General features: G+C 39.0%; 3 protein-coding genes and 1 long non-coding RNA gene across 7 annotated transcripts in view; 2 read left to right on the top strand and 2 right to left on the bottom strand.

The window, feature by feature from the left end:
* Positions 1-6: 6 nt before the first annotated feature.
* On the top strand, positions 7-10,100 carry LOC103145544 (remodeling and spacing factor 1-like). 2 transcript variants are annotated; one of them, XM_016676893.1, is made up of 12 exons: positions 7-139; positions 275-1,309; positions 1,414-1,695; positions 2,512-2,616; positions 2,707-2,786; positions 3,667-3,721; positions 3,805-3,917; positions 5,176-5,243; positions 5,372-5,585; positions 5,663-5,877; positions 6,427-6,606; positions 6,903-10,100. In XM_016676893.1, exons 1-12 carry the CDS (start codon positions 17-19, stop codon positions 7,442-7,444), a joined length of 3,012 nt encoding a protein of 1,003 aa, XP_016532379.1. In that variant the 5' UTR covers positions 7-16; the 3' UTR covers positions 7,445-10,100. The 2 variants fall into 2 exon arrangements, with proteins under 2 accessions (XP_016532379.1, XP_007563066.1); XM_007563004.2 differs by having other exon boundaries at positions 7-1,309.
* Positions 7,849-13,989, bottom strand: LOC103145546 (E3 ubiquitin/ISG15 ligase TRIM25-like). 2 transcript variants are annotated; one of them, XM_016676896.1, is made up of 3 exons: positions 12,804-13,989; positions 10,530-10,645; positions 7,849-9,635 (listed from the first exon to the last, which is right to left on the bottom strand). In XM_016676896.1, the coding sequence occupies exons 1-2, from the start codon at positions 13,735-13,737 to the stop codon at positions 10,566-10,568; spliced, it is 1,014 nt and encodes a 337-aa protein (XP_016532382.1). In that variant the 5' UTR covers positions 13,738-13,989; the 3' UTR covers positions 7,849-9,635; positions 10,530-10,565. The 2 variants fall into 2 exon arrangements, with proteins under 2 accessions (XP_016532382.1, XP_016532381.1); XM_016676895.1 differs by having other exon boundaries at positions 12,472-13,987.
* The window catches only part of LOC107837461 (uncharacterized), a 33,935-nt gene continuing 19,362 nt past the window's right edge, over positions 11,212-25,784 (top strand). Inside the window, exons 1-2 of one of the 2 annotated variants that reach the window (XR_001663462.1) lie at positions 11,212-11,226; positions 20,638-20,741. This is a non-coding gene — a long non-coding RNA (uncharacterized LOC107837461). Of the gene's footprint in view, positions 11,227-14,089; positions 14,102-20,637; positions 20,742-25,784 lie in introns of those variants that run through there. The other variant, XR_001663463.1, reaches the window with a different exon arrangement.
* LOC103145543 (aquaporin-11-like) lies at positions 19,087-23,440 on the bottom strand. The gene is made up of 3 exons (XM_007563003.2): positions 22,533-23,440; positions 21,211-21,327; positions 19,087-19,394 (listed from the first exon to the last, which is right to left on the bottom strand). Exons 1-3 carry the CDS (start codon positions 23,122-23,124, stop codon positions 19,288-19,290), a joined length of 816 nt encoding a protein of 271 aa, XP_007563065.1. The 5' UTR covers positions 23,125-23,440; the 3' UTR covers positions 19,087-19,287.

The raw sequence follows: 25,784 nt of genomic DNA, 5'->3' as shown, positions 1-25,784 counted from the left end.
AAAAAATCCTGCAGAGATGGAGTCTGCAAAGAAGGATCAGACGACAAAGATTTCTGCAGAAAAGGGCCCTGTGGCGGAAGATTTGACAAAAGATCCAACAAAAGATCCTACAGAGAGAGATTCAACAAAAAAAGATTCTGTAGAAACGGAGTCTGCAACGAAGGATGTGCTGAAAAAAGTTTCTGCGGAGAAAGATCCAGCAGAAAAGGATCCTGTGGCTAAAGATGCAATGAAAACAGGTCCTGTAGAGAAAGACCTGTCGGAGAAGGATTCAACAATAAAGGATCCTTCAGATAAAGATCCTGCGCAGAAATCTGCAGAACCTAAAGCTACGATAATTCAGTGTGCTGATGCAAAAACAGACAAACCAATAATCACTGACAAATCAGGAGAGAGAACAGAAGCACCTCATGTAAACAAAGACAAATCAGAGTCAGGTACACCAAACAGAAAGAGTGACGACGTTGAAGAGGTGAGTTCAGAAAATCGACAAGACGTAAAGAAAGATTCAAACTGCAAAGATGGTACGATATGCGACTCCAGGCTTACAGGAGAAGAATCGGGTGATGAAAACAATCAGACGAAGATGCAAACCGATGAGAAAAACTCTGAACAGAAATCCTGCGAACAGACAGATAAACCATCCAGTCCTGCTGAGAAGAAAAAATCCCCCAAAGAAACAGGATCTAAACGGAAAGAGGAGGAAGTGTCGTTGACAATCAAGGAGCCACCATCAGAAAATAAGAAAGAAATTTCGCCTGACAAAGGAAAGGAGGATGATTCCCAAAAAAGTGAAATAACGGATGAAGAAGCTCAGAAGCAAAACAAAACTGAGTCGAGTCCAACAAATTCAAGCAAAGAATCAGAGTCCTCAAAAGAAATGCCAGAAAAACAAACCAAAGGAGCAGCCGGCGACGCGCCTGCAGACTGCAGCAGGAAACCAGAACAGGTGCGGAACGGCGACGGGGGCTCTCCACCACAAGAGGGCGCACGTCGACGAAATAGGCCACCGGCGCACAGAAGAAGAGCCGAGCTGCAGAGGGAGGATCGCCACGGTGACTCGGAGTCAGACACGAACACGGGGCGGTGTCTGAGGCGGTCGCCGAGGATCTCCAGGCCAACGCAGAAGGCCGTGGAGGTTCAGGAGAAGAAGATGGAGAAACTCCCGCCCACTCCTTTTGCTCAGGACCATGACAAAGACCAAGACAAGAAAGAAGAGGAGGAGGAAGAGGAAAAGGCGGATGTGAAGACTGTTCAAAAGAAACCCAAAGAGAAAAAGGCTGATCAGGAGGGCCAGCCAAAACCCAAAGTAAGACCAATATCTGGTTATTATTTCTGATCATTTTTAAACTGATCCAGGGATTTTTATATATATTTTTTTTTTGTTACTAAATTGAATTGTTTTGTTTTCAGGGGAGAAAAAGGCGGAGAACTCGGTGGTCCAACACTCGAACGCGCAGGAAAAGGAAAAACTCTGACGACGAGGACGAGAACAGCGAGGAGTCATTGAGCGAAGAGGAGGAGAGCGAGGAGGAGGACGACAGCGACGAAGACTACAAGGTCGAGCGAAGCCGGAAGAGGAGGAACCGGAACCGGGAGAGGCGGAGCTCGGATTCGTCCACGTCTTCCGACGACGATCTACCTCCAAACGACGACCCCTGCAAACACTGTGGTCTTCCAAATCATCCTGAGCTGGTGGGTGGGCGGGGCCTCTGCTGGTCTGCAAACCTTCAGCCATTCCTTGAAATATTTAGTTTTTTTCTTGATCACCAATTAATGCAGACAAAACAAACAGTACAAATTAGCAAACAGATAATCTGTAAAATAACCAATCAGATAAGCAAAGAGAAGAAAGAGCAACAAAGGAGAAACGGACAAAACACAGAACAAGTGTTGTCACAACAAAAATGAAATTCTTTATAAATGGGTTAGAATGCTGTTTTTCTTTTGTAATCATTTCCAGAGTTTTGCATTAAGACCTGCAACTAACAATTATTTTACTAATCGTTTATCCTGACAATTAATTGATTAATCAGATGAGAAAAGTCAGCACAATCTGAAGAAATTTTGTTGATATTTTGATATTTTTCACTTAAGCCTTTTTCAGAAATATTTTAAAAGATGTAAATAAACGAAACGAGCTGATCATATAATTTCAGTCGTAGGGATTTTTACGATCCAGTTAAAAGTATTTTTCTACCAATGAGGCGCAGTCATGAGTCAAAGATACTTTAGCTTTAGTTAGTTATGTTTTGTTCATTGCAGCTATGTGTATTTTTTTATTTTTTTATTAAAACTGCATTTTAGGGTAAAAATGTCAGATAAAACCAAAAATTGTCATTTTTACTGAAAATCCAAAAACTGGGTACCTGATTGAACGACCTCTAGGTTAATAGAACAAAAAGAGACAAAAACATCCTTGAAATGATAACGTTTATATAAAACGGAGCAACAAAATGTATGAGGATGCAAACAGAATCTTTTGTGTCTTGATCTGACCGTCTCCTGCAGATCTTGCTGTGCGACTCGTGTGACAGCGGCTACCACACCGCCTGCCTGCGGCCGCCTCTCATGGTCATCCCGGATGGAGAATGGTTCTGCCCGCCCTGTCAGCATGTACGTTCATGCCAGACTGTCGCTAACCAAAGATACAAGTGGGAAAGAGCTCTGAATGAGGGATGGATGTTCTTTTGTTTCCATCTGCAGAAGCAGCTCTGCGACAAACTGGAGGAGCAGCTGCAGAACCTCGACGCCTCATTGAAGAAGAAGGAACGGGCCGAGAGGAGGTGGGACTTTCTTCTTCTGCTTTCAATTATAGTTCTCATTTCTGCTCTCCCACTGACCCACTACAGCCTTCTGTTGTCAATGTTTATGTGCTTCTTTACACCAGAAAATTATTGATTGATTGACTAATGACTGATTGGTTGACCTAAACAGGAAGTCTGCTTTTGACCAAATATCACTACAGCAGCTTTAGCCCCACCCACTGGCTTTAAGAAGGAAGACCAACATTCCCCACTAGGGAAAATCATGTATCTTGCAACATATCAGATTTTTTTTATTATTTTTATCAATTACTTATTTGGTTTTAAATGTAATTTTGTATTTGTTTACAGATTTAAATTAACATACTTCAGTAGTCATTCAATGAGTTGCTTATTTTTTTTTATATTTGGCATTTTGGGACCTCCATACTTGACCGTCTTTCATTTGATGCATTTAATAAGTTCACATATATTGTGCTGTATGTTTTAAGCTATAATCACTGAAGATATTCCTGGCAAAAAAACACCTTAAAATAAATTTTTAGGGTTTAATGACATGTACAAAGAAAAATAATCCATCTATAGTTTATCGTTTGGTTTTTCTGTTTTAAAACAAAATCGCAAGAAAAAAAGCTCTTCTTTCCTTTTTCAAATACAACCGCTGTTCAATCCACAATTTCCCAAATGGTGCACCAACAAAATATAAAGTTGTTTTTGCTTTAACTATTAAAATAAAATAAAAAAATCTGAAATTCAGTTTTTCTCATTTATTTTATAAACGACTAAAACAATTTTTTCCCTTATATTTTGAAACGAAAAACCAAAACAAATCAGTTTTGAAATTAGGTTTTGAACTGCAGCAGCTGTTTATAATTGCTTGATGCGTTTTGAACTTGTGCAGGAAGGAGCGGCTGATTTATGTGGGAATCAGTGTTGAGAACATCATCACGCCTTCTGTAAGTACAAACCAGGCCTGGCCGGACACCAAGTGGCTCGCCTGCTCATGTTTGTGAAATAAAAGATGTTGAACCCGTCGCAGGTGGAAGTGGAGCAAGAAAAACCTGAGGTCGTCATCAAGGAGAAGAAAGAAGCAAAGCGGAGTAAGAGCTGGGGTCGCAGATCGACGAGGGCCAAGAAAACCATCAGCTACAGGTCTGAGGCAAACATTAATACAACTGTCAAGTTTTTTGCTCTCTTTAAACCACCTCAGCTTCTGCCCAAACTTGAAAAAGCTTGTTTCCCTCAAAGAAATGCAGGAACCACTCATCTCAGCGACATCTTTTATTTATCTTCTCTTCTTGTCTTTAGATTATTTCAGTTGACAGTGTAAGACCACCATGACTTCACATAAGTAGTCAGAGAAGTCACAGAGCAGGTTGAAAACCTACAAACAAATGGAAAAAAAAAAACAATTACAGATCACAATGAACTAATTAACTAGTTTTCCAGGTAATGTTAACAATCTACTTTTAAGCTGACAGTGAATGAACAAACAAACTACATTCCAAACACATAAAACCCATTACATCACCAAGGCTAATTTGGTTTTCTGTATGCAGATTAAATGATATAAACTGGGCATAACGTCCAGTTCCTACCAGTGGTCTTTGTGGAAGCTTGAAGCTCTTTGTCTGCAGAGATCATTGTGAGCACAGGTGTGCCAAGTTACCTTAGAGACTTCAGATGGGCCTGAGTCGTGAAGGGGATGGGTGCGCTTGATTCTCTGTGATGCGTGTCCCAGTTGGGTGGAAATGGCAGATGCACTCACAAGTGTACCATTTGCCGTTTTAACTTGACAACAACAGAAGAAGAAAGAACACCCTCTTTCACGGTTTTAACTTGAAAATAAAAGTCATACACCCCAGATTTCATTTATAAAAATCGAAGTTTGTGAAAAACATATGCAACTTGTGCAACATCTTGAAATTTACGGAGTGGACTTGCAGCTTTATTTTTGCTGCAGAAAGCATCCAGAAGGGGGCGCACATGCGGAATAAATTGTGGTGGGATTACTGAAGAAAATGTCTGTGAGACATTTCAAACATTCAATTTTATTTTGGTTTACCTGGTTCCTTCTGTAGAACACTACTACAAAAAACAGTAACAAAGTAATAGATTATATATAACAGCAAATTAAAATGATCTTTTCTATTTTGTTATTGTTTTTATTTCCAAAGTGTGGTGCTGAGAAAGTTTGAGAACTTGAAAATCCTTGAATTTTACTGTGGGAAAGCGTATGAACCCTGAACCAATTTGGGTGAAACTGTAAATGTTGTGATTAAAGTTCTATTAACCCTGATTCATGTAAAGTAAAACTATCCTTGTGAAATTGTTGGAAAAACTCATTAATGCGTACTGATGCATTAAATTACAAACATACACTGTGCGAACGACTGTTTTTGTTTTACAGATTTGATGAATTTGATGAAGCAATCGAGGAGGCCATTGAGGAAGACATCAAAGAAGCAGAAGGTGGAGGTAGGAAGGATCTTTATTTCTGATAAGTTTAATACTTTTGGAAATGTTCCATCCTGACTAAAAACACCTGAAAAAGCAGCTTTTTAATATTTGTATTTCATATTTTTACATGATAATTTTTAACACAGGAGCCGGTCGGGGTAAGGACATGGCAAACATCACAGGCCACAGAGGCAAGGACATCTCCACCATCCTGCAGGCGGAGGAAGGGAAGGAGAACGGCCGGCCGCCGCGACACAACGCCGCCCAGCGCAGGAAGAAGCGCCGGCGACTCAACGACCTGGACAGCGACAGCACTGTGGACGAAGAGGAGAGCGAGGAAGAGTTTCGCCTCAGTGAAACGTACGTTTTAACTCCTCGGTCTCACCCTCAGTGCCGTGGTTTCCTGTCTCCACTGAACCCCTCGTATTCGGTTTCAGCTCGGAGGAAGAGTTTGTCGTGTCCGACAACGAGACAGAGCCGGAAACGGAGGCGGAGTCGAACGTCAGCGACCACGGCGGGCGGCGCCACTCGTCGTCGTGGAGAAGGAGGCCGCAGAAACGCAGGCAGAGCTCCAGGAAGAGGAGGAGACCCAAATGGTACTCGGACGATGAAGAGGAAGAGACGGATGATGAAGTGGAGGAGGACGACATTGGTAGGAAGACTCTGGAGGTTTTTAATCGTGCTGGACTTTAACTCTCTTATGTTTGGCTGATAAATGTGAACAAGGGAGGAAATGAAAATTAAACCTCTGTAGATTAACAGTGGCGCTAAAAGGGTTGGAATCAATTAAAAATGATGTTTTAATTATAAATCAGATCAAAATAAACAGATTTTCACATGATTTTTAAAGGGAGTTTGGGTCTGAAATACCAAGTTTTTATCTCTGCTTAATAATAAAGAAAATGTATCTCTCCATCTGTCATTGGTCCATTGTTTATCATCCATCTATCATCTCCATTAGTTGGTCAAACCGTAAATTCAACTATTTATTCATCATCCATCCGTCAAGCTAGTAGAGTTCTAGGAAAAGCTACAAAAAATTTAACTAAAAATGAAAAATCTGTTTAAATTTATGCATAAAATAAAACAAGATCCCTAAATATAAAGGAATCTACAGCTTAAAGTCTTGTTTCCAGATTTTTATAAAAAAAACATTTATAATAGTTTATTTTTACTAATTGAGTCTTGATTTCCCCTGCAGAGACGGAACGGTCGAGTGACTACAGCGACAGCGACCTGGACATGAGTCGGCGGCGGTCCCGGCGGAGCCACAAGAAGGAGGTGAACTACTGCGAGACGTCGGGGTCCGAAGCCTCTCAGGCTGGAACCAACCGGGCCAAGATGAAACCCAGGCGGTACCAGGACAGCTCTGACAGCGACGGTCAGTCAGAAACCGTCTCTGCTGCTAATCGGAGCAGCAGAATGCCTGGAATGTAATAAGAACATTCCTTTAGCTAAAAGTGACCTTAAGGAGGTCTGGATAGAACAGGTTTACAGAAAAAGGTTTTCCATTTTAACTGCAAAAGTACAGTTTTGGCGAATAGCAACTGTACACTCCAATTAACAATTAATTGGCTACTAAATTAGTTGACTGTTATTTCATCACTTAATCACGATTAATCCATTTAATCATTTCAGCCCTATTGTTGTTTCATGCAACGTTTTTCTTCCTTCCAGCGAGTTTCTCCAGAGACTCTGAAGACGAGTCGAAGGACCTGAAGGTGAAGCGACGAGTCGATTCCTCAGAAGACGACTCCCGGCAGCGGTGCAGGCGGCTGGCGCTGAAACGCAGGCGAGCGTCTCGAGACTCTGACTCTGACTCTGACTCAGACGACTCTTCAGAGGAGGATCGGCCTATACGAAAGCGAGTGAACCGCATCGACTCGGATGACGACGACGATGAGGAGGAGGAGCAGCAGGAGGAAAAGCCTAAGGAGACGAAGGTGGAGGAGGAGGAAGAAGAGAAGGAAGATTCAAAGGGAACAAACTCATTGGACCGCCACACGGCAGAGAAGCAGCCCGCAAACGGACAGAGCGAGACGAAGAACTTGGACGGCGTCGCAGCTCCACACCTGGAGACGCCTAAAACTGTGAGTTCCACACCGGCCGCCCCGAACGGACTGGCAGGGCAGGAAATGGTGGCACAGGACGACGACGAGGACGACCTGTTGGGAGTCACAGACTTGGTGGACTACGTCTGCAATAATGAACAATTGTAAAAATGGTGTACCTTTTATTATTTTTTGTGGTATTGTATTTTTATATTGCTTAACTTTATTATTCCCTCCCCCTTCCAACAGTGGTTGTTGTTTTTATTTCGACATGGAGCTTCATTCTCAGCGCCAACGCATCATCAGATCCTCCACTGCCAAACCCGTCATTTTTCCTCCCAGCTGTTTTTCTTTTTTGTAGATTTGAATCTGTTGAAGCACTAACATACATTTATAAAATCTGGCACTGAAACAGTTTGTATTTTGAACATTTGGTTACTGTTAGATTGCTTGTCTGACCTAAAGTATCATTCCATACTAAGGCTGCACCGATGGCAGCTTTCTGGTTGATTGATGATCTTTGAAAAGCCTGAGCTGCTGATGCTGATCTTCGTTTTTTTTTTTTTTTTTTGTTTTGTTTTGTTTTTTTCTTTTCCATAACTGACGCTGTATCAGTCGCTAAGTTGATAACAGTGGGGTGGAGTTGGACAGTAGAGGTGAGAATATTTTATGATTTTAATGCCAATTTTTGGGGCCATGATTCAATTCAAATTCAAAACGATTACTGGTGGTGATTTCTGTTTTAATCTCATGATCTACTCCAGTCTACTTTGCAATTCAGAAACACAAACTGAGAACCGCGTTTTAACAAAATGGAGGCTGAAAGACAGATTTGTTTTTGTCGGTTTTGGAACATTTTAGATCAATTCTGAATCATTAGTAAGTGATAAATTGGAATTCTTATGGAAATCAATGTTTTTGTTTGACATCTCCAGTAAATATGATTGGTTTCACATGCAAGTAACGGCCGATTTATCTGTCCACCAGCTTTTCCACTGGAACATACATGATTGCAAAGTCTTTTAGGGATTTTTAACAGTAACGAATAAATATTTGAATTTGCTCAAGCTTTCCAGCCTACAATGTTTGGCTTAAATAATATTTCCACAGAAATTAAAGCTTCTAATTTGCGAACTGCAAGTTTACTGTAAAGTTGCAGCTAGTTGTTTGAAAATCTAACCCCTAATGGCAGTCCAGGTGTATTTCTGGGGGATTTGTAAGTTAAAATGTGTTCTAAATATCTAAAAGGAAGAAATTTTATTCAAATAAATACGCCCAGTTGAAATTTTGTTTTTAGCTTGCAAAAATAAATGTTTTCTTGTACAGTGGAGTTTTGATTTCTTGGCTTTGTCCTGTTTTTGGCTGGTAAATTGTTCTCTGTAAATTACATATGGAATAAGCTAACCCTTAAAACAGCTGGATGACGCCAGCCAGCATCTGGAAATCTGTGTTCTTTTCCCACCATCCGTTTTCCATCCGTCTCGTGTTCAAGGTGTGAATGTATCCAAGTGACCAACCTGTATTTTTTTTCACCCCTCCCTTCTTTTTGAACTTTTGTATTTGAGTAATAGCGTAGATTTTTGTACATTGTATACATTGTGTAATTATTTGCATTGTGTATTGCCATCAGCACCAGTGGTGAGCTCTCTGTTATTGAGAATTGTTTTGAGGAAATGAAAGTTAAACTATTGTCCCTCCTAATCCTCAGATCTTGCAGTGTCTTCATATTTCATTTATTTTATGTATTTTTTTTATTTGTATATCTAAACCATTATTTGAGTAAAAATGTAAAGTTTCTTATTTTTATGTACATTGTCCCTCATTGCATGTTTAAAATCATGCATCTCCATCGTAACGTTATTTTCCTCACTCTTCTTCTCCAGATCTTCCAGGACTTCTTTTTTCATAATCTTGAACTCGAGTCGGGTTTTCTGGATTTATCCCCAAAGGTTCAAAATTATGACAAAAATCTGTGTAATAAGCAGCTTGGAAGTAGAACTGAGAAGTTTTTCACAGGAGGAATGGACATAAAAAATTAAAACCAATGACTATACTGACCTCTGCTGGAACCAGTCTGTGTGTATATCTGTAGTTTTGGCTGTAATATATTTAGAGGCATTTTGTAATCATGAAAAAGGAAATATATTGGGCAATTCTTTGGGATTGCATGGGTTTCTATTAGTGTTGTTTTTTTGTTTTGTTTTTTTTGTAGGGAAGTAATATTGGCACAACAATTTTTATAGCAAAATCAAAAAATCTGGGCATGTTTTACAGATGTGTGTCTCCTGACCTGTTTTGTTGGTGCTGAGGACGTTGTGTCATAGGCATGTGCTGACCAAGTGAAGGGGAATGGGATGACCTGATTTGACAGAGAATATTGTAAAAAATTTTGTAAATTACTCTTGAGCGCCGTCTACAGAGGATAAGTTGCTCTATTGACCGGAAATGCAAAAGATCTCTACAAGCTGCTTACAGTGAACACAAATGTTACGACATCCAGCCTTCAGCTGGACAGAATTTAGCAAACCCAAATATATTAGTATAATAAAATGTGTTCTGGTGGGGTGAGTTGAGAGATGTATTGATACATATTGCATATGAAAAAATTAGAGAGGTCAGTGAAAAAAAACGGTGCCAACGACTGAAGTGTTAACTGTTTCCTTTTTACCTCATGATGAAGCTGGAAAGAAAGAAACCCTGTCCACTGTGCATAGTTCCTAGTAGACGGATTGTGTTTTGTCTGCTATATACTTTGGTTTGTTTACTGCTATTTCTTATGGATCGGCTCTTGTACATTTCTTATAATAAACTGGGTTTTAAGCCTTATGTTTGTCTTGCATGGTGTTTTCTTGTATGAGTTAGTAAGCACATAAATGTTGTATAAAATGTAAGTTTTTATAATGCAACTCAAACTAGAATTTTCTTTACTTCTAGATTTAGTGTGAGTCTAGTAGTAAATACATAAGTTCAGCTTAAAAGTGTAACAAATCAATCAGGGGTTTTTTGTATAGCACATTTCAGCAATGCAGAAGTTCAAAGTCCTTTACGTCATAAAAACATAAACATATACAGTCAACTTGGGTCAATAGATGATAAACTAAACTGTGAAACAGACCTTGGAAATGTTCACACTTTTATTGATAAGTGCATCCTCGATTGTGTGTTGCCTGTTTAACATGTTGACTGAATAGCAGACATTTATTTTTCTGATCTAAATCTAGATGCACAAGAAAACAGCAGCAACTACACTCACCGGCCACTTTAGTAGGTACACCTGTCCAACTGCTCATTAACGCAGATGTTGAATCACCCAATCACATGGCAGCAACTCAATGCATTTAGGCATGTAGACATGGCGAAGATGATTTGCTGCATATCAAACAGCATGAGAACGGGGAAGAAAAGTGATTTAAGTGACTTTGAACTTGGCATGAGCTGGTGCCATATGGGCTGGTCTGAGTATTTCAGAAACTGCTGATCTACTGGGATTTTCACACACAGCCATCTCTAGGGTTTACAGAGAGAATGATCCGAAAAAGAGAAAATATCCAGTGACAGGTCTGTGGGCGCAAATGCCTTGTTGGTGCCAGAGGTCAGAAGGGAATGACCAGACTGGTTTGAGCTGATAGAACAGCAACAGTAACTCAGATAACCACCCATTACATCCGAGATATGCAGAAGAGCATATTCTCACAACACGTCAAACCTTGAGGCGAATGGGCTACAGCAGCAGAAGACTGCACCAGGTGCCACTCCTCTCAACTAAGAACAGGAAATTGAGGCTACAATTCACACAGGTTCACAAAAATTGGACAATCGAAGATTGTAAAAACATTGTCTGGTTTGATGATTTCTGCTGTGACACTCAGATGGTCGGGTCAGAATTTGGCGTCAACAACATGAAAGCATGAATCCATCCTGCCTTGTGTCAATGGTTCAGGCTGGTGGTGGTGGTGCAATAGCAAGTGAAATATGTTCTTGGCGTACTTTGAGCTCATTAATAGCAACTGAGCATCGTGTCAAAGGCACATTCTACCTGAGTATTGTTGCTGACCAAGTCCATCCCTTTATGACCACAGTATACCCATCTTCTGATTGCTACTTCCAGCAGGATAACTTGCCATGTCATAAAGCACCATCATCTCAGACTCTTTTCTTGAACATGACAATGAGTTCACTGAACTCTAATGGCCTCCAACAGTTTCCAGATCTCAGTCCAATAGAGAACCTTTGGGATGTGGTGGAAAGGAAAATTCACATCCTGGATGTGCAGCCGACAAATCTGCAGCAACTGTGATGTTATCATGTCAATATGGACCACACTCTCTGAGGTTTTCATTACCGTTGAATCTATGCCACAAAGGATTAAGGCAGTTCTGAAGGCAAAACAGGATCCAACCTGGTACTAGCAAGGTGTGTACCTAATAAAGTGGCTAATAAGTGTCAATTCATGTTAGTTTCATTGTGTTACTTCATTGTGATTTTTTTAAAATCACAATAAAGAAAACAGAAACAAGTTCAGTTCACTTCAGTCTCAGCTGATTTAAAAAAGAACATTTGTTCTGCGGAACAGTGGAAGAGAAACCTGAATATCTAAATACATCAATACAAATATTAAAGTCAAACTACTAGAGGCCAGAGAAGTTCAGATTTTCGTGTGGAAAAGTATTTCTGTGTCTTCAGAATGAAAGAAAACATCAGCAGTGACTTATTTTATGGTTGGTGGAACACAGTCAAAAATAAACCAGGAATTAAAGAGAAACAAAACAAGAAACCCTGATCAACAACGAGAGAAGAGAGAATAACTATCCGGGTTTAAGGAACTCTACAGAGTCTCCAGTGTACCAAAAATAAACTCCAGCCAGCATTGGCTGAGTGAATCTGGTCTGGACTCTGTGGAGGAGAGTCATGGTTTCAGAGACGCTGTAGAAGGACAGAAGACCTGCTGTGTGATCCAAGTACACTCCGACTCTGGAGGAAGCAGGACCTGAGATGGAGGTCCAGATGCTGTTGTGACCAAATCTAAAACTGTTTTGGGAGCAATCTAAGGCCCAAGATTTGTCATTACATCCAAATCCACATTCATTCCCATCTCCAGTTCTGCTGATATTCTTGTATGCGACTGCTATAAAAACGTTACCGCTCCACTCCACCTCCCAGTAACATTGTCCAATCAGACTCTCTCTACTCAGTACCTGAAGCCATCCAGTGAATCTGTCTGGGTGACTAGAATAAGACTGATGTTGTTTCATCACCGTCACCTTCCTGTTCCCTGCTGACAGTCCCAGACGTGTGTGTGCTGTGTTTGGATCCAGAGTTACTTCATATGAATATCTTAAGAATTCAGCTCTGCTCTTTGGTTCTGGTTCTGATTGTAAAACATCCTCAGTGATTTTCAGTGAGATGTTCGTCCATGAGTCTGTCAGGACGTCCTGTAGTTTCTCTCTGAGCTCTGACACAGCTGATGTCACGCCATCAAAGTGTCTCGGAGGACGGATGTTGATGCTGGATGAGCGCTTAGACTTACTGAGTGCTGGCAGTGAGGGGCAGTTGAGGAGAAACTGGTTGTGATCCTCTGTGTGTGAGAGCTGCTCCAGCTCAGTGTATTTCCTCTTTAGCTCAGTGATCTCCTGCTCCAGCTTCTCCTGAACATCTATGACTCGACTCACTTCAGTTTTCTGCTGGGATCTGATCTGCTGCTTCACCTCAGAGCTTCTTTTCTGGAGGAGACGGATCAGCTCAGTGAAGATCTTCTTATTGTCCTCCACTGCTTTATCGGCAGAGATATTGATGGCCTCCACTTCCTGTTGAAGCAGCTTCACATCTTTCTCTTGGTCCTGGATTCTCTGATGGATTTTTCCTCGTCTCTCCTCCAGCTCTCTCTGCCTCTCAGTCCTTTCTGCTGCAGATGAGACTATGTCATGGCCTTTATGTTCCTCCATTAAACAGAGACTGCAGACACACTTCTGATCAGTGCGGCAAAAGATCTCCAACAACTTATCGTGCTTAGAGCAGATGTTCTCCTGGAGGTTCTTGGACGGCTCCACCAGCTTGTGTTTCTTAAAAGTAGCTGAATCATAATGAGGCTGAAGGTGTTTCTCACAATAAGAGGCCAGACAGATTAAACAGGACTTGATGGCTTTCAGCTTCCTCCCAGTGCAGAAATCACAGGCCACATCTTCAGGTCCAGCATAGCAGTGGTCAGCTGGAGCAGCTTGGAGTCCAGTCTTCTTCAGCTGCTCCACTAAAGCTGCTAACACAGTGTTCTTCTTTAGCACAGGCCTTGGTGTGAATGTCTCCCTGCACTGAGGGCAGCTGTGGCTTTGTTTCCGATCCTTCCAGTGGGTTTTAATACAGTTCATGCAGTAGTTGTGTCCACAGGGAATCGTCACTGGGTCCTTCAGTAGATCCAGACAGATCGAACAGGACAAAGTTTCTTCGTCTATCTGATTCTGCTCCATTTCTTCTATCTGTCACAGTGACTGTGTGAGTTTCACTTCCTGAAACAGACATTTCAGGAAGGCAGAGAGGCTGCAACCAATCAGCTTCCACCTTCAGTAGACGTTGGTCCCACTCATATAAGGCGTGTTTGAGCAGGAAGTAGATGGGGGAATGTCAGGCTTTGATTCCACAAATAGTTTAAAGTAATGTCTACATGGCTTGGCAAGAAATTTCTGTTCAAAACTTCAAAGTCAGCAAAACTCAGAACTTTAAAATGTAATCTAATCAATGGAGGCATTCATATAGCACCTGTGCACAATCTGTGCTTCTGTACTGCTGTGACAGGCTCAGAAAATGAAAGGAGTGGGTGAGAGGTGTCTGTCTGTTCCCTATTGCAACAGCAGTTTATTGAGTTTTTGCGGTTGTAGTGATGGACTCTGACCTGGCCCCTCAGAGAAACATGAAGCCAATTACAAAGTCATCTTCTATCACTCTGACCAAGATTAAAGAACTAATGTCCCAGAAAGATCGAGAAACTCATCCAGGCATTTATCTTTAGTCACATTGATTACTGCAACAGTGTCTTCATTGGTCTTCCTAAAAAAAAATCAGACCATTGCAGCTGATCCAGAGCACTGCTGATCATCTTCTGACAAAAATCAGGAACATAGAGCACATCACCCAGTTCTAAATCCTGCAGCTCAGAGAATAGACTTTAAAATGGATGGAGAAGTTTCTATGCACCAAGAATCTTGAACAAACCTCCAGAAAACTGCAAAACAGCTGAAACACTGAGTGCCTTTAAATCAAGGCTAAAACCACCTCTGTTTAGAGCTGCCTTTGATTAGCAGTAAGTGGAACATTGATCAATATATTTGATGTTTATTTGCTTGATGATTTTGATTATGGCAATTTGACAAAATATAATGTTTTTCTCGTATTTCATAATTGGTGACTGTATGATGCTTTTACAATGCAAAGCACTTTGAACTTCATTGTTACTTAAATCTGCTTTCCAAATAAATTTGACTTTTAGCCTGGCCTATACCAGTGAGCCACACGAACAGCATGGATAATTTTTTAATAAGTGTGACCTGAACCCAAGGTTGGGTCCCATCCCTCAGTGATCCTGAATGGAGCAGCAGCCAGGCCGCCGGGAAATGACCCGGTGTTCCCGATGTCCAGTCCACCACTGAGTATAATGTATCAGACGTCTAAACATCAGAAAGTCCTGTCATGAGTGACTGACTTAGCAAAGTGCTACAGAAACCAAGTTAAATTATCTAGATTAGCTACCAGATTGAGTTTGTTTGTCCATTAAAACTGGGAGGAGTCATCAGTGTTAGCACAACAGCTACTAAAGCCTGTGTGGCTAGTTGAAATTATGAAGAGTTAGTCCAAATAAAATCCTCACAACTGACTGAATTTTCCACAGATTTAGCACCTTTTGGATTATTTCAAAGATCAGACTGAGGGCTTGGTTTACTAAAGCATGTGTAAACCAAAAGCACATTACAGTTATTGTGATATCAGCATTGTAAATAAAAACATGTAATTTTTTTTGCACAAACTCGTATAGCACTAGCCTGAATTTACAATGAAACCTATCTGTATTGTTAATATCAGACGTTGTAGAATTATAATTCATTAAATAATTTTAGATTACTAAGTGTAACTCTGAAATATTAACCCAAAATAATTGCAAAGGTATTTGTGGATTCAATCTAAAACTCAATTCAGCATCTTAGGAAGCTGCTAGTGATTATAAAAGTGTGTAAGGACAGCTTAGAGCTTATTAGAACCACACTGCAGGGACTTTAGACTACTGAAGGTAGTAACTGGATCACAGGAGACAGTGGAGTGGAAAGTGAATTTAAACAGCGGATATAAGCTTTTCCAACACTGTGAAAAAGTATTTTGTGTTTGCCGCCGAAAACAGACGCTCTACCAGATATGTCGACTTCAATCATAACTGAAGACCTGAGAGTACAAAGGTTTTGATGAGTATATTGAAACAGAAAGTTTAAAGTACATGGAGTTCTCATATCTGCCAGTAGAGGTCGTCTGCACACATCAGCCCCAGGAAGGTGTTGATGCTGCAAGTTCCTACAAGATCAACATACTTTCCATGCAGATCTGCTAGTAACAGTGAGCACCGAATGCCATGCTAATTGTCTTGTTCATGAAAATGACCAGTGCAAAGTAATCAGTGCTGCTTTTAGTTTGACATTTAGTTTAATCTGAGTGTAAAAGTTAAATAAAGGTCACATGTTCATGTTATGTAACAGGTACCATGGGACTGGCAGGATTTAATGGAGCTTTTTTTTTTGATAATCCAGACTTCAGTGAGGGGATTACCTGTTATTTAGATCATTTATTGTGCCAAGGTTTTGGGTAAAAATATTTACACTTTACTTTCTTACCAATAAATTCATATGGACAGTAATTACAGAATTATTCAACAAAGTTTTATCAACCTAAAACAAAACTGAAAGATCAAAAAGTATCACGTTTACATTTTTACAAAACGTATTCTTTCACACAACACAGGTTTATATTATTTACATCATTAGGATAAAAAATTATGTAAAACATACTTTTTAACAATTTAACAGAATAAATAGAATAAAAAGTTAAAAATAGAGATTGACATTAGCTTCCTCCCAAAACCTTTCTTCACTTTGCAAATGGAAAAATAAACAGTTATTTTTATTATGTAATTTAATTTTGAATGTTTTCAGCAGTTCTAAATCCAGACTGAAATATTTTATTCATTCCTTGTGCTACTGACCCTTTGAGTAATATAAACAGGCATCTCACTTCCAGGCATATTTAGTTGTATAAGGAGTTCAACCCCACAGCATGATAGCACCTTCACTATGCTGAACAACCACAGCCATTGATCATTTTGCCTACAATCTTGTGGTTTTGTTTATTTTGTTACTGACTTTTTCAGTATGAAATTGAGTTAAATATCAGTGGTGGTTTCATACCAACTTTGTGTCAGTTTGTACTCTCTATTGAGATCTCTTAATTTCTTCATATTTAGACTTGTGTAATATCAAGTGCTATCACATTTTTCAGCATGGCGTGTCTCCTTTGATGGGCTCTTGGTTTGAATAGTGTATGTATATTTGGATGATGGGTGTGAAATTCACTGATCCACTGAGTCAGAATGGCCGACTTTTTGCATAACATCACCATTTAAGGACCTACGAACTGTCTGGGAATTTATTTTTAATGCTCTGAGTGTCCTAATGTGATCAGGTCATCATTAGCCAAATTAGCCAAAAAGTAGGTCATGCCATCAGATTCACTTTCAGTTTCAGCAAATGTTGCAAGAGATGAAGTCACATTATTGTTGGGTCACTGTTGCAGATGACAGGGATATCAGAAAAACAAAACAAACTCAAAAAGTCCAAAACATCAGTGACAAAAATTCTTTGTTTACCTTTTATTCCAATCAAAATACTTCACATATTAAAAATGAATGCCTTTTTATTACATACGTACAAAACCATGTTTCCTAGAAACATAATGTATTGTACATTTTTCTGACAAACAGCAAATCAGAAAAATAATTTCATAGCAACATGAGCTATTAGCAATAGCTTAAATTTGATAAAGACAAACAATACAAATAAGTTGTAAGTTTACTACAATCCTCAGCACCCTGTGTCAATACTTCATTCAAGCAGCTTTCACTTGTAGCAGCACATATTATTTATGCAGCAATACTTTACTAGAAAGATCTAAAGACCAAAACATTATTTTCATCTAAAATAAATTAACTTACCATGATTGTCTGAAACCTCAACAAAAAGTTTTAAAAATAACAGAAACACTTTGGTGGATTCAAAGCCATCATAAAATGCAACCATATTTATTAATCTATAAAATAAAATAAAAATAAAACTTTTGTGCTTAATTAATTTAAAACAAAGATAATTAAACAACATTAAATTGCTGTCAGATATATAGAAATATATCAGTGTATCAACTATCTTTAGAAAGGCAGGCAGGTGGGTAGGTAGGTACAGTACAGCCATCTGTTTCTGTGGCATTCATACATAATTTTAACTAACTTACATTTTGATTACATTTTTAGTAAATATTTGCACGCTGTAATTGGAATAAACAGAAAACTCATTGACAGAGGTTGTGCTATCATTTTACAGTGTTCGTAGATGGACTTTATTGATCCTGTAAGAGAAACTGTCACCAAATATTAACCTGACTGCATTTAGCTGGTGTGTTCAGACATTCTTGGAAATGTTTATCAGCACTTGGTGCAGGTATAAGAGTTCACTGTACTGCATAGAAAGCATAAATGCTATTAAAAGGATATTTATGAGCCATTTGACGCATTTAAAACATGCGGGTACGCATTACGTGAAAAATAATCCCAGACATATGTAATCAAAACAAATTAAATTTTATATGAAATACAGTTTTTTCTTTTGGATTTTTAATGATAGGCATGATATTAACTTCAGTGCATCAGCCATATTGGTCTATCTTGAACAGTTATGGTATTTTTGGTCACCATTGAGTTTTTAGTTATCACTAAAAATTGCATGTTTTAAATCCAACTCTTCATCTGTTGGTTAATTTTTGCTTCTCACAAATTACGGAAATGTAGTGGTGAGAGCAAAAGTTTCTGTCTGTTCATGTTCAGATTTGTTATTCCTCCCACTGGCCTGAAAAGTCACAAAGGTAGCAAAATGTTTCTATCTACTTCTAGAGCAGGGGTTCCCAAACATTTTCTCCTGCCCCCCACCCCCCCAGTGGGTTCCAAACTATTTCTGGGCCTCCCCTATGGCTTACAAATAGCTGTCTGGTTGAACGATGTGTGTGAGCAAAGGGGGTGGGGGGTGGATTCTTAGAGACTCCCTGTTATACTCAGTCCTGGCTCCAGATGAACAAGGGGGGGAATCAATTTTTTGGGGGGCAAAATGAATCATAGCTGAACATAGACAACAACACCAGTAGCCTACAAGCTACAAGCTTAAGGTGCTGTATTGATATTAGCTAGTCATCTTTTAGCTAACTTTACCTGCATCCAACAGCTTTACTCAACAGTTGGTTAGTTTGGGGGAAAAACTGTGAAAAGTTCTTTGCGTTTTGCCGCCATGATTCTAACACACCTGCGTAGCTCCGCACAGCAGCAGCAGGTCTCCTTCACAGGTGTAAACCCAGCGCGAGCATCGTAGCGCTCATGTTGCGTTTAAAGGCGGCTCGAAAAAACAGGTTACAACATGTTAACAACGGATTAAACAGTTTTAACTGCTGATAAAAGTTACAAAGGACACAGATATGGGAAGTGTGGAAGCCCCTACTGTATCAAATTAACAGAGGAATAACAGAGAGTTAGCCATTCTAAGCCGTTCATCCAGACGGCTTCCGGCGCCCCCCCTAGGGGATGCGCCCCACAGTTTGGGTACCTCTGTTCTAGAGCATAAACTTTCCAAAAGGGTTTTTGATGCTTCATCAAGCCCAATCTGGTCCACAGTCACAGAGAAAAGTCTTAATTAGTCAGAATTGTTCTCCCACTTAGATAAAACAAAAATCTACTGTGTCTTCTCTTTCTGTGTAATGGAGCCGTTCATCCCAACGGTGCTCTTTCCAGAAAGAAAAGGGACGATCTTCTCGAACAGAAGGATGCAGCTCGCCATGCCTGCAGGCACACAGCAGATTACATTTTAATGCAGCCTTTGTGTTAAATATGAAACTAAAACACAAATTAAAACACTATAAAAGTGTGTGTGTGTGTGTATGTATATATATATATATAAATATATATATAGTACTAATAGTACTATTATGTTTATAGTTTTTTACACCATTATGTGTAAAAAACTGTTATTTTAATTCTAAACACAATGATTGTGTGTTTATTATATATAAATGTATATTTATATTCTTATAAATAATATTTATAATAATAAATAATATATTTATACAATATAAATAATACTATAAATATTATATTTATTATTATTATCATCATCATAAATATTACAATAATATTTATTGTTACAATAATATTTATTATTAAATTATAATTTAATTCTATAATTAAATTAATAATTAATTATTATTAATTATTTGGCTCTTGGGACGTGGAATGTTTCTTCTTTGAGATTAGAGAAATCATTCCCAGGAGAGATCTCTCTTCATGGGTCCAGTCTTCTAATGCCGCTTTCGTCAGCGTAGACGTTGAACTTTTAGACTCAACGGTCTCCTTGTCACCGCAAACTTCCCCAGCCGGGGAAGTCTCTTCTTTGAGATAAGAGAAATCGTTCCCAGGACAGATCTCTCTTGATGGGCCAGCCTTCTAATGCCGCCGTCATCAGAGCAGAGGTTCAGCTTTTGGACGCCTCTTTTTCCTCCTTATCGCTCCAACCCTTCTCAATCTGTGCACTTTAGGAAGATTGGAGAAATCGTTCCCTTCATCACTGTTCTCGCCATCAGACCGACCTGAGTGATCTATCCGTTTGCTGTGGCCTGATGTGACTTTTCAGACCGATCTTTCAGACCGATCTGTCTGAAAACTCGTAGAATGGCCTGATGAGTTTTGCAGTGAAGTTTGCTTCACAGTCGGGGAAGGTTTGAAGAGATACAAGTCAAATTCATCGTACTCATACTCATCCTTGTAACTACTGATGTCAAAAGTGACCCCAGGAAGTAGCTTGTTAAATAGCTTCCTCACTCCTGTGGTGATCAAATAACCTGCTCCAAACGTCAGGGGAAAAAACATGGTGGTGACTCCGATCTGTTGCATTGTCAAAATATTTTTCAAACACGGTGCTAACAATCAAAGAGCTGCTTGTATATAACCTCCTGTTTTATGATCCAAGCATTCATAACCTCAGATGTTCTTTGATCTATGTCATAGATGAGGTCATAGCTACAATGAGTCTCTGTAGTTCTAGGGCAGTGGTTCTTAACCTTTTTTGAGGTACCGAACCCCCCAGTTTCATACGCGCATTCACCGAACCCTTCTTATCCCCATCGAACCCAGGTTAAGAACCACTGTTCTAGGGGAATGACCTGCTTCTGATCGTTGCTATGGAAACGGTCAAATCAGTTCTGCATGACTCAAACTATTAACCCTTTGCAACTGCATCACTTATCGCCATGACGGACTTCAGAAGGGTATATTTCAGGAGGCTAGGGATTAAAACAGGGATTTTAATGGTTAAATATTAAGTTTAGATTGACAATGGTATACTAAAACCATTAATTTAAGTAGGATTTTTCATCATTATATCAAGTTTAAAATTTCAAATCATAGTTGACTTAAAAATATCTTAAAAGTAAAATTAAATTGTAAATTGTGACAAGAAATTTTGCCTACTTGGAGAAGAGCTACAAAGAAATAATTTTGTATATATAATAATCTGCCAATGGAAGATATATATATACACATAGATACACATTTATCATAGAACCCCCAAGAATTTAAAACTACTTTCACCCCTGATCGTTACCCAATGTTGGACCCAGCCAGTAGATGAAGCAGTACTCCAGGTATGTGTGGCCACTGCAGGGGAACTGAACAGAGAAAGCCAGGGCGGGATTAAAAACGGCTCCGGAAATACTCCCACCTGCAAAAAAATAATAAATAAATAAATAAATAAATAAGGACAAAACATAAACAAAAGCACATAAATATGCTCTTCAAATCCAAACTTGCTGAAACCATATATAATACAGTTATCCACATTTGGTAAAAAAAATAAAAAATAAAAAAAATCATGCAATTCCATGAAGAATTATTATTCATTAAAGACAATGTTTGAGTGAACAAAGATCACATGTGAAGTTCCTCAAAACTTCATTCTAAGGTCAGGTAGGAACTACAGTTGATGCCTGAGCTAAAGCTAGCGTCCTAGCTCAGATTATAGAGTATACTCATGCTGATGATAATCATTTTACCTGAACATTAATCTATTGCCAAATCAGCCAATTGCCAGAATGGTAGTTTTACTGTCAAATCAAGACAGATAAACTGTTTTCTGATTTTATTTTCTGTAAGCCATTTCTTTATAATAGTGTCTTTAAAGGTCTTTGTGAGAATATGAATAAATAAAAGACCTGCTAAGTCACAGATCCCAGGAAAGAACGAAACAAGACAATGTTTCTCTGATACTCAGTGGAACAAACTCCATGTCTCGGGTTTTTATGGAGTTTGTTCCACTGAGTATCAGAGAAACTTTGTCCATAAAAACCCGAGACATGGAGAAACTATTCAAAAGGAATGAAAATAATTCTGGTCTCTGGAGTTTTCCTTTAAAGATGCTTTGTCATTTAATTCATAATACATACTGCTTATCAGTTTTAAATGTGAGATTATTTTCAGTTTCCTCTGTTGTCCTTCTAGCTGAAACAATTAATCAGAGTAAATGATTATTGAAATAATCGTCTATTTTAGTAATGATCAAAGTTAAGACCCGCCTCCTGGCTCTGATTGGTCGTTTCTAGTTAGCATTGGGAGAAGGCAGAGGAGCTCGATTTTTTTTTTTCACAATTACAGTGAAGCTTGAACATGTGTAAATATATGTTACATTCTGCAGCTTTAAATACAAACTGTACGGATGAAAGTTGAGTAGAAGTTTGACTTAATTATTGCTCTGAATGTTTTTGTAGTTTTTTATTTTATTTTAGTCAGTATACTCCAGTTAACATTAATAGATTTCTAAATTAGTTGATAATCGATTAATCGTATCAACTGTAAAACAATAAATAAAACCAGGGATCTTTACATATTTGCATTACTTTTTTTTTTTCTTTTTTTTTTGGTCCAACACACCTGCGTAAACCAAAGCGGTGATGACCGCAGCAAAGAAGTGAACTCGGAGTTTCTCCTCCAGCTTGTGGATGTGCATGGCGGTGGCCTGCACCGCGAAAGCGCACGCCAGCTCCACGGCAGCAGCCTCCAGCACAGTCCCACCGAGCGGGTCGAAGCACCGGAACCCGAACTTTTGGTGCCGGCGGTGCATATCCGACAGCCCCAGCGACCAAACGGAGGCTGCAAAGGACCGTGCGGCGACCGCGGCTCCGAGCTGGACAGCGATGAGGAGAGCCGCGGCTCTGCCACTCGCCGTGCCGCGGCAGACTCTCTCCAGAGCCGCAGCGGGATTACACGTCGCTTCTCTGAAAGTTGATAAATGAACAACGGTGACGACATAAGTGAGAGTCAAACTGATCGTTTGGTCCAAGCGGACGGATTCCGCGAGCAACTTGAGTTCCTGGGTGCAGCAGCAGAGTTGGAAGGTGGATGCCGCTTCCAGCAGGTAAATCCAACAAATACCGGGGAGAAAACGCGCCGCAGCTCGGCGAGTCGCCTCGCAGACTAGCACCGCGACGGCCAGGACACCCAGCGAGACCCACAGGTCAGCCATGTCCGCGGTCCGGAGCCTTACAGGCAGGTTTATCCCGAAGTTTGAGCCGCTGGTTGGACAGAGCGCAACTTATTAGACTAGTTACCCGTGGCGGAATGTCAAAGTCCGGGAGACCCACGTTGTCTCCGCTGCGTCAGTTTTTATTGTGAAACAGGAAACAGGATGACTCAACCTTCAAATTAAAGGCATGACCAACAATTTGATTCGGCAATGTTTTAAACAATTATCCAAACCAAAATGTACACTCTGTGATAGAAAAATAAATTTGTTAGAAACATAATTTACAGACTTAGTTAGGCTAAAAATAAATCTGTAAGTTACTTTTATTATTTTTAAGCAGTTTTATGTATCATCTTTTATTTTTCTCTATATCCATACATTTCTTGTGACTCCAGAAATGGGGGGTGTTGATTAAAAAAATACATACAATCAATACATACATTATATTTGTAATGTTATTATTGGTCTGTTCTTGTTTTTGGACCGTTCTTCTCGTTTGGTCACATTTTTTAACACTATTTGATCAAATGGTAGTTAATTTACTCTGAAAAAGGGAACTTCAGGTCTTTAAATAACCTAGGTTTATTTTGCTGTTGGATCAATTTTCTTATAAAAGAAAGAAAAGACAACAACATCAACAACAAAAAAACAAAAACAGGAATGTCCCAATTAAATTTTTAAGAAAGATTTTTGACTTTTATTTATGTTTACTCTTTCCAACTGAATGACATAAGTTCAGCTCTTTCTGTGAATAATCCAGTTTTCCTTTTTTTTTGGTATTCTTTTCCAAATTTTCTTCATGGAGAAAATATTATTACAATAAGTAGACAACAAATTTGACATTCAGTTTACTCAATTTAACCTATTTGTGTGTTTGTTTCAAGTCTTCATCTAAATAAACTCTAGTTTTTCATTTTATTTGACCAATATTTTGAGGGGTAAAATACACTGAAAGTCCAACAAAAAGATTAATATAAAATAATTTTTTTTTTTTTTTTACTCTTTAAAGTTCACTTATTGTATATGCAGCCTTATATGAGCGAAATCTAGACTTTGCTTTAGAGGTAAAATCAGAGCTATAACCGTTAAGCCGGTTTTATTTTGACGGTTTTACCGGAAGTGCGGGTGAATGCGTTTGAAACGCGGTTAACTTGATCTGTTTGGGTGCCGCACTGGCTGAGAGAGGCTCAACGCTGGGCGAGAACATTCCTGTTCCAGCAGTTTGACAACTTTACTGAGAAAGAAACCAGCGGGAGGGAGAACTGAACTGTTTTCACTGCGCTCAGTGGGAAGTCTGTGGGTTAATAAACGGAATAAACTTAAAAAAAAAAAACAAAACAAAAAAACAAAACTGTTTTGGTTAATAATGGAAGCTGCTACAAATACCCAGAGGTGGGCAGAATAGCTAAAAAAAAAGAAGGCTACTCAACAGTTTGATCATAACATTTTATTTAACTTGTGAAAAGGTAAATCAGACAGAACAGTAATATTTAGTTATGAAATTATGGTCTTTAAAAATATCAATAATAATAAAAATCAAACTTTATTTTTTGAGCACTTTTTAAAACAATCAAGTCTGAAGCCAATACTTGCTGCATGTACATGCTAGAACAGTGAAAGAAATACTCCCAGTGGCAATATTTACCATTTATTGTTTACTTGAGCCCCAAATGTTACAGCAGCGAGAAAATAACTTTGGAGCAGAGGTAAGTAGCAACTTGGCAGTAGTTTTACTGCATCTTAGTTTTTACTTTTACAGACATCAGTCAGTTTTTATCTGAAGTGTTGATATGGAGGATAGCTGTATATGAACCTTTAAAACAGGTGAACTTTCTGCTGGTTTGTGTAACAGTAATCTTGTTTTAAAGGGTCCAACTGATGTGAACTTTGCACACCACACTCTGCTTTTTAATGTTGCCATGTTCCTTTGTTCTCTTTGACTCTGGGATTTTACTGCAGGTCTCATTCTTATTCAGCATTTTCTCCACGTTAATTTTTACACTGAGCAACTTCATACCTTTAGGTGTTGTACTGAAATATCAAAAAGTTGACTTAATTTTCTGTTTCTGTTCAGCTTTATGCTTTTAAATCCAGTTAAGCTACTTTTGCATTTTGAATTTTATTTCAATAATTCAATTTAAAATCTAATTTCATGACATATTTTGTGTGTTTCTTTTTATTTATTTAATTGCATTTATTCTGCCTTCCAGCTAGTTAAAACCAAAAATCTGTTATTTAGGATCACATTTCAATATCTTTAACAGCAAAATGTGCTCCCACTGAAGCCATATATGCACCAAATACTTGGTCTGGGCTCCTTTTGCATAAATTTCATCAGGGTGATTAGCTTCTTGGTCACTCCCTTAAAGGGGTCTTGCTTCACAATCCTCTCCACACTTTTTCCTTCCACCAAACCTTCCATGAATATACCCAACAGACCTTTTGTAAAGGGTGTCACAATATTATCTGTATTTTCAAAATGAATTTGAGCATTTCAGATATTTAATCCAGGGCTATATTTAACTGTGAGAGTAAAGTTTTTGGACATATTTTTAATAAATTTATTGAATGAGTCACTGTTGGCATAAAACATATACATAATATTTCACCAAAATGTCGTATCTCTTTAAAGAGGCTGACATCCAGCTGGACTCAACTGA

This window comes from Poecilia formosa, unplaced genomic scaffold (assembly GCF_000485575.1).
Source record: "Poecilia formosa unplaced genomic scaffold, Poecilia_formosa-5.1.2 Scaffold143, whole genome shotgun sequence".
Taxonomy (NCBI): Eukaryota; Metazoa; Chordata; class Actinopteri; order Cyprinodontiformes; family Poeciliidae; genus Poecilia; species Poecilia formosa.
The sequence above is the reverse complement of the archived record's forward strand: the minus strand, read 5'-3'. Positions and strand labels throughout refer to the sequence as shown.

Bases quoted from the DNA above. Each gene is read 5' to 3' on its own strand.
- LOC103145544 (XM_007563004.2), top strand. From the start codon at position 17: ATGGAGTCTGCAAAGAAGGATCAGACGACAAAGATTTCTGCAGAAAAG. The intron at 2,787-3,666 runs GTGGGACTTTCT...GAACTTGTGCAG, and splicing joins AAGGAACGGGCCGAGAGGAG to GAAGGAGCGGCTGATTTATG. The intron at 5,878-6,426 runs GTAGGAAGACTC...TTTCCCCTGCAG, and splicing joins AGTGGAGGAGGACGACATTG to AGACGGAACGGTCGAGTGAC.
- LOC103145546 (XM_016676895.1), bottom strand. From the start codon at position 13,737: ATGGAGCAGAATCAGATAGACGAAGAAACTTTGTCCTGTTCGATCTGT. The intron at 10,646-12,471 runs GTACTGAGTAGA...TTTGATATGCAG, and splicing joins GATTCACTGGATGGCTTCAG to CAAATCATCTTCGCCATGTC.
- LOC103145543 (XM_007563003.2), bottom strand. From the start codon at position 23,124: ATGGCTGACCTGTGGGTCTCGCTGGGTGTCCTGGCCGTCGCGGTGCTA. The intron at 21,328-22,532 runs GTGTGTTGGACC...ATTTTTTTGCAG, and splicing joins CACCGCTTTGGTTTACGCAG to GTGGGAGTATTTCCGGAGCC. The intron at 19,395-21,210 runs GTAACGATCAGG...GTGTGCCTGCAG, and splicing joins CTGGCTGGGTCCAACATTGG to GCATGGCGAGCTGCATCCTT.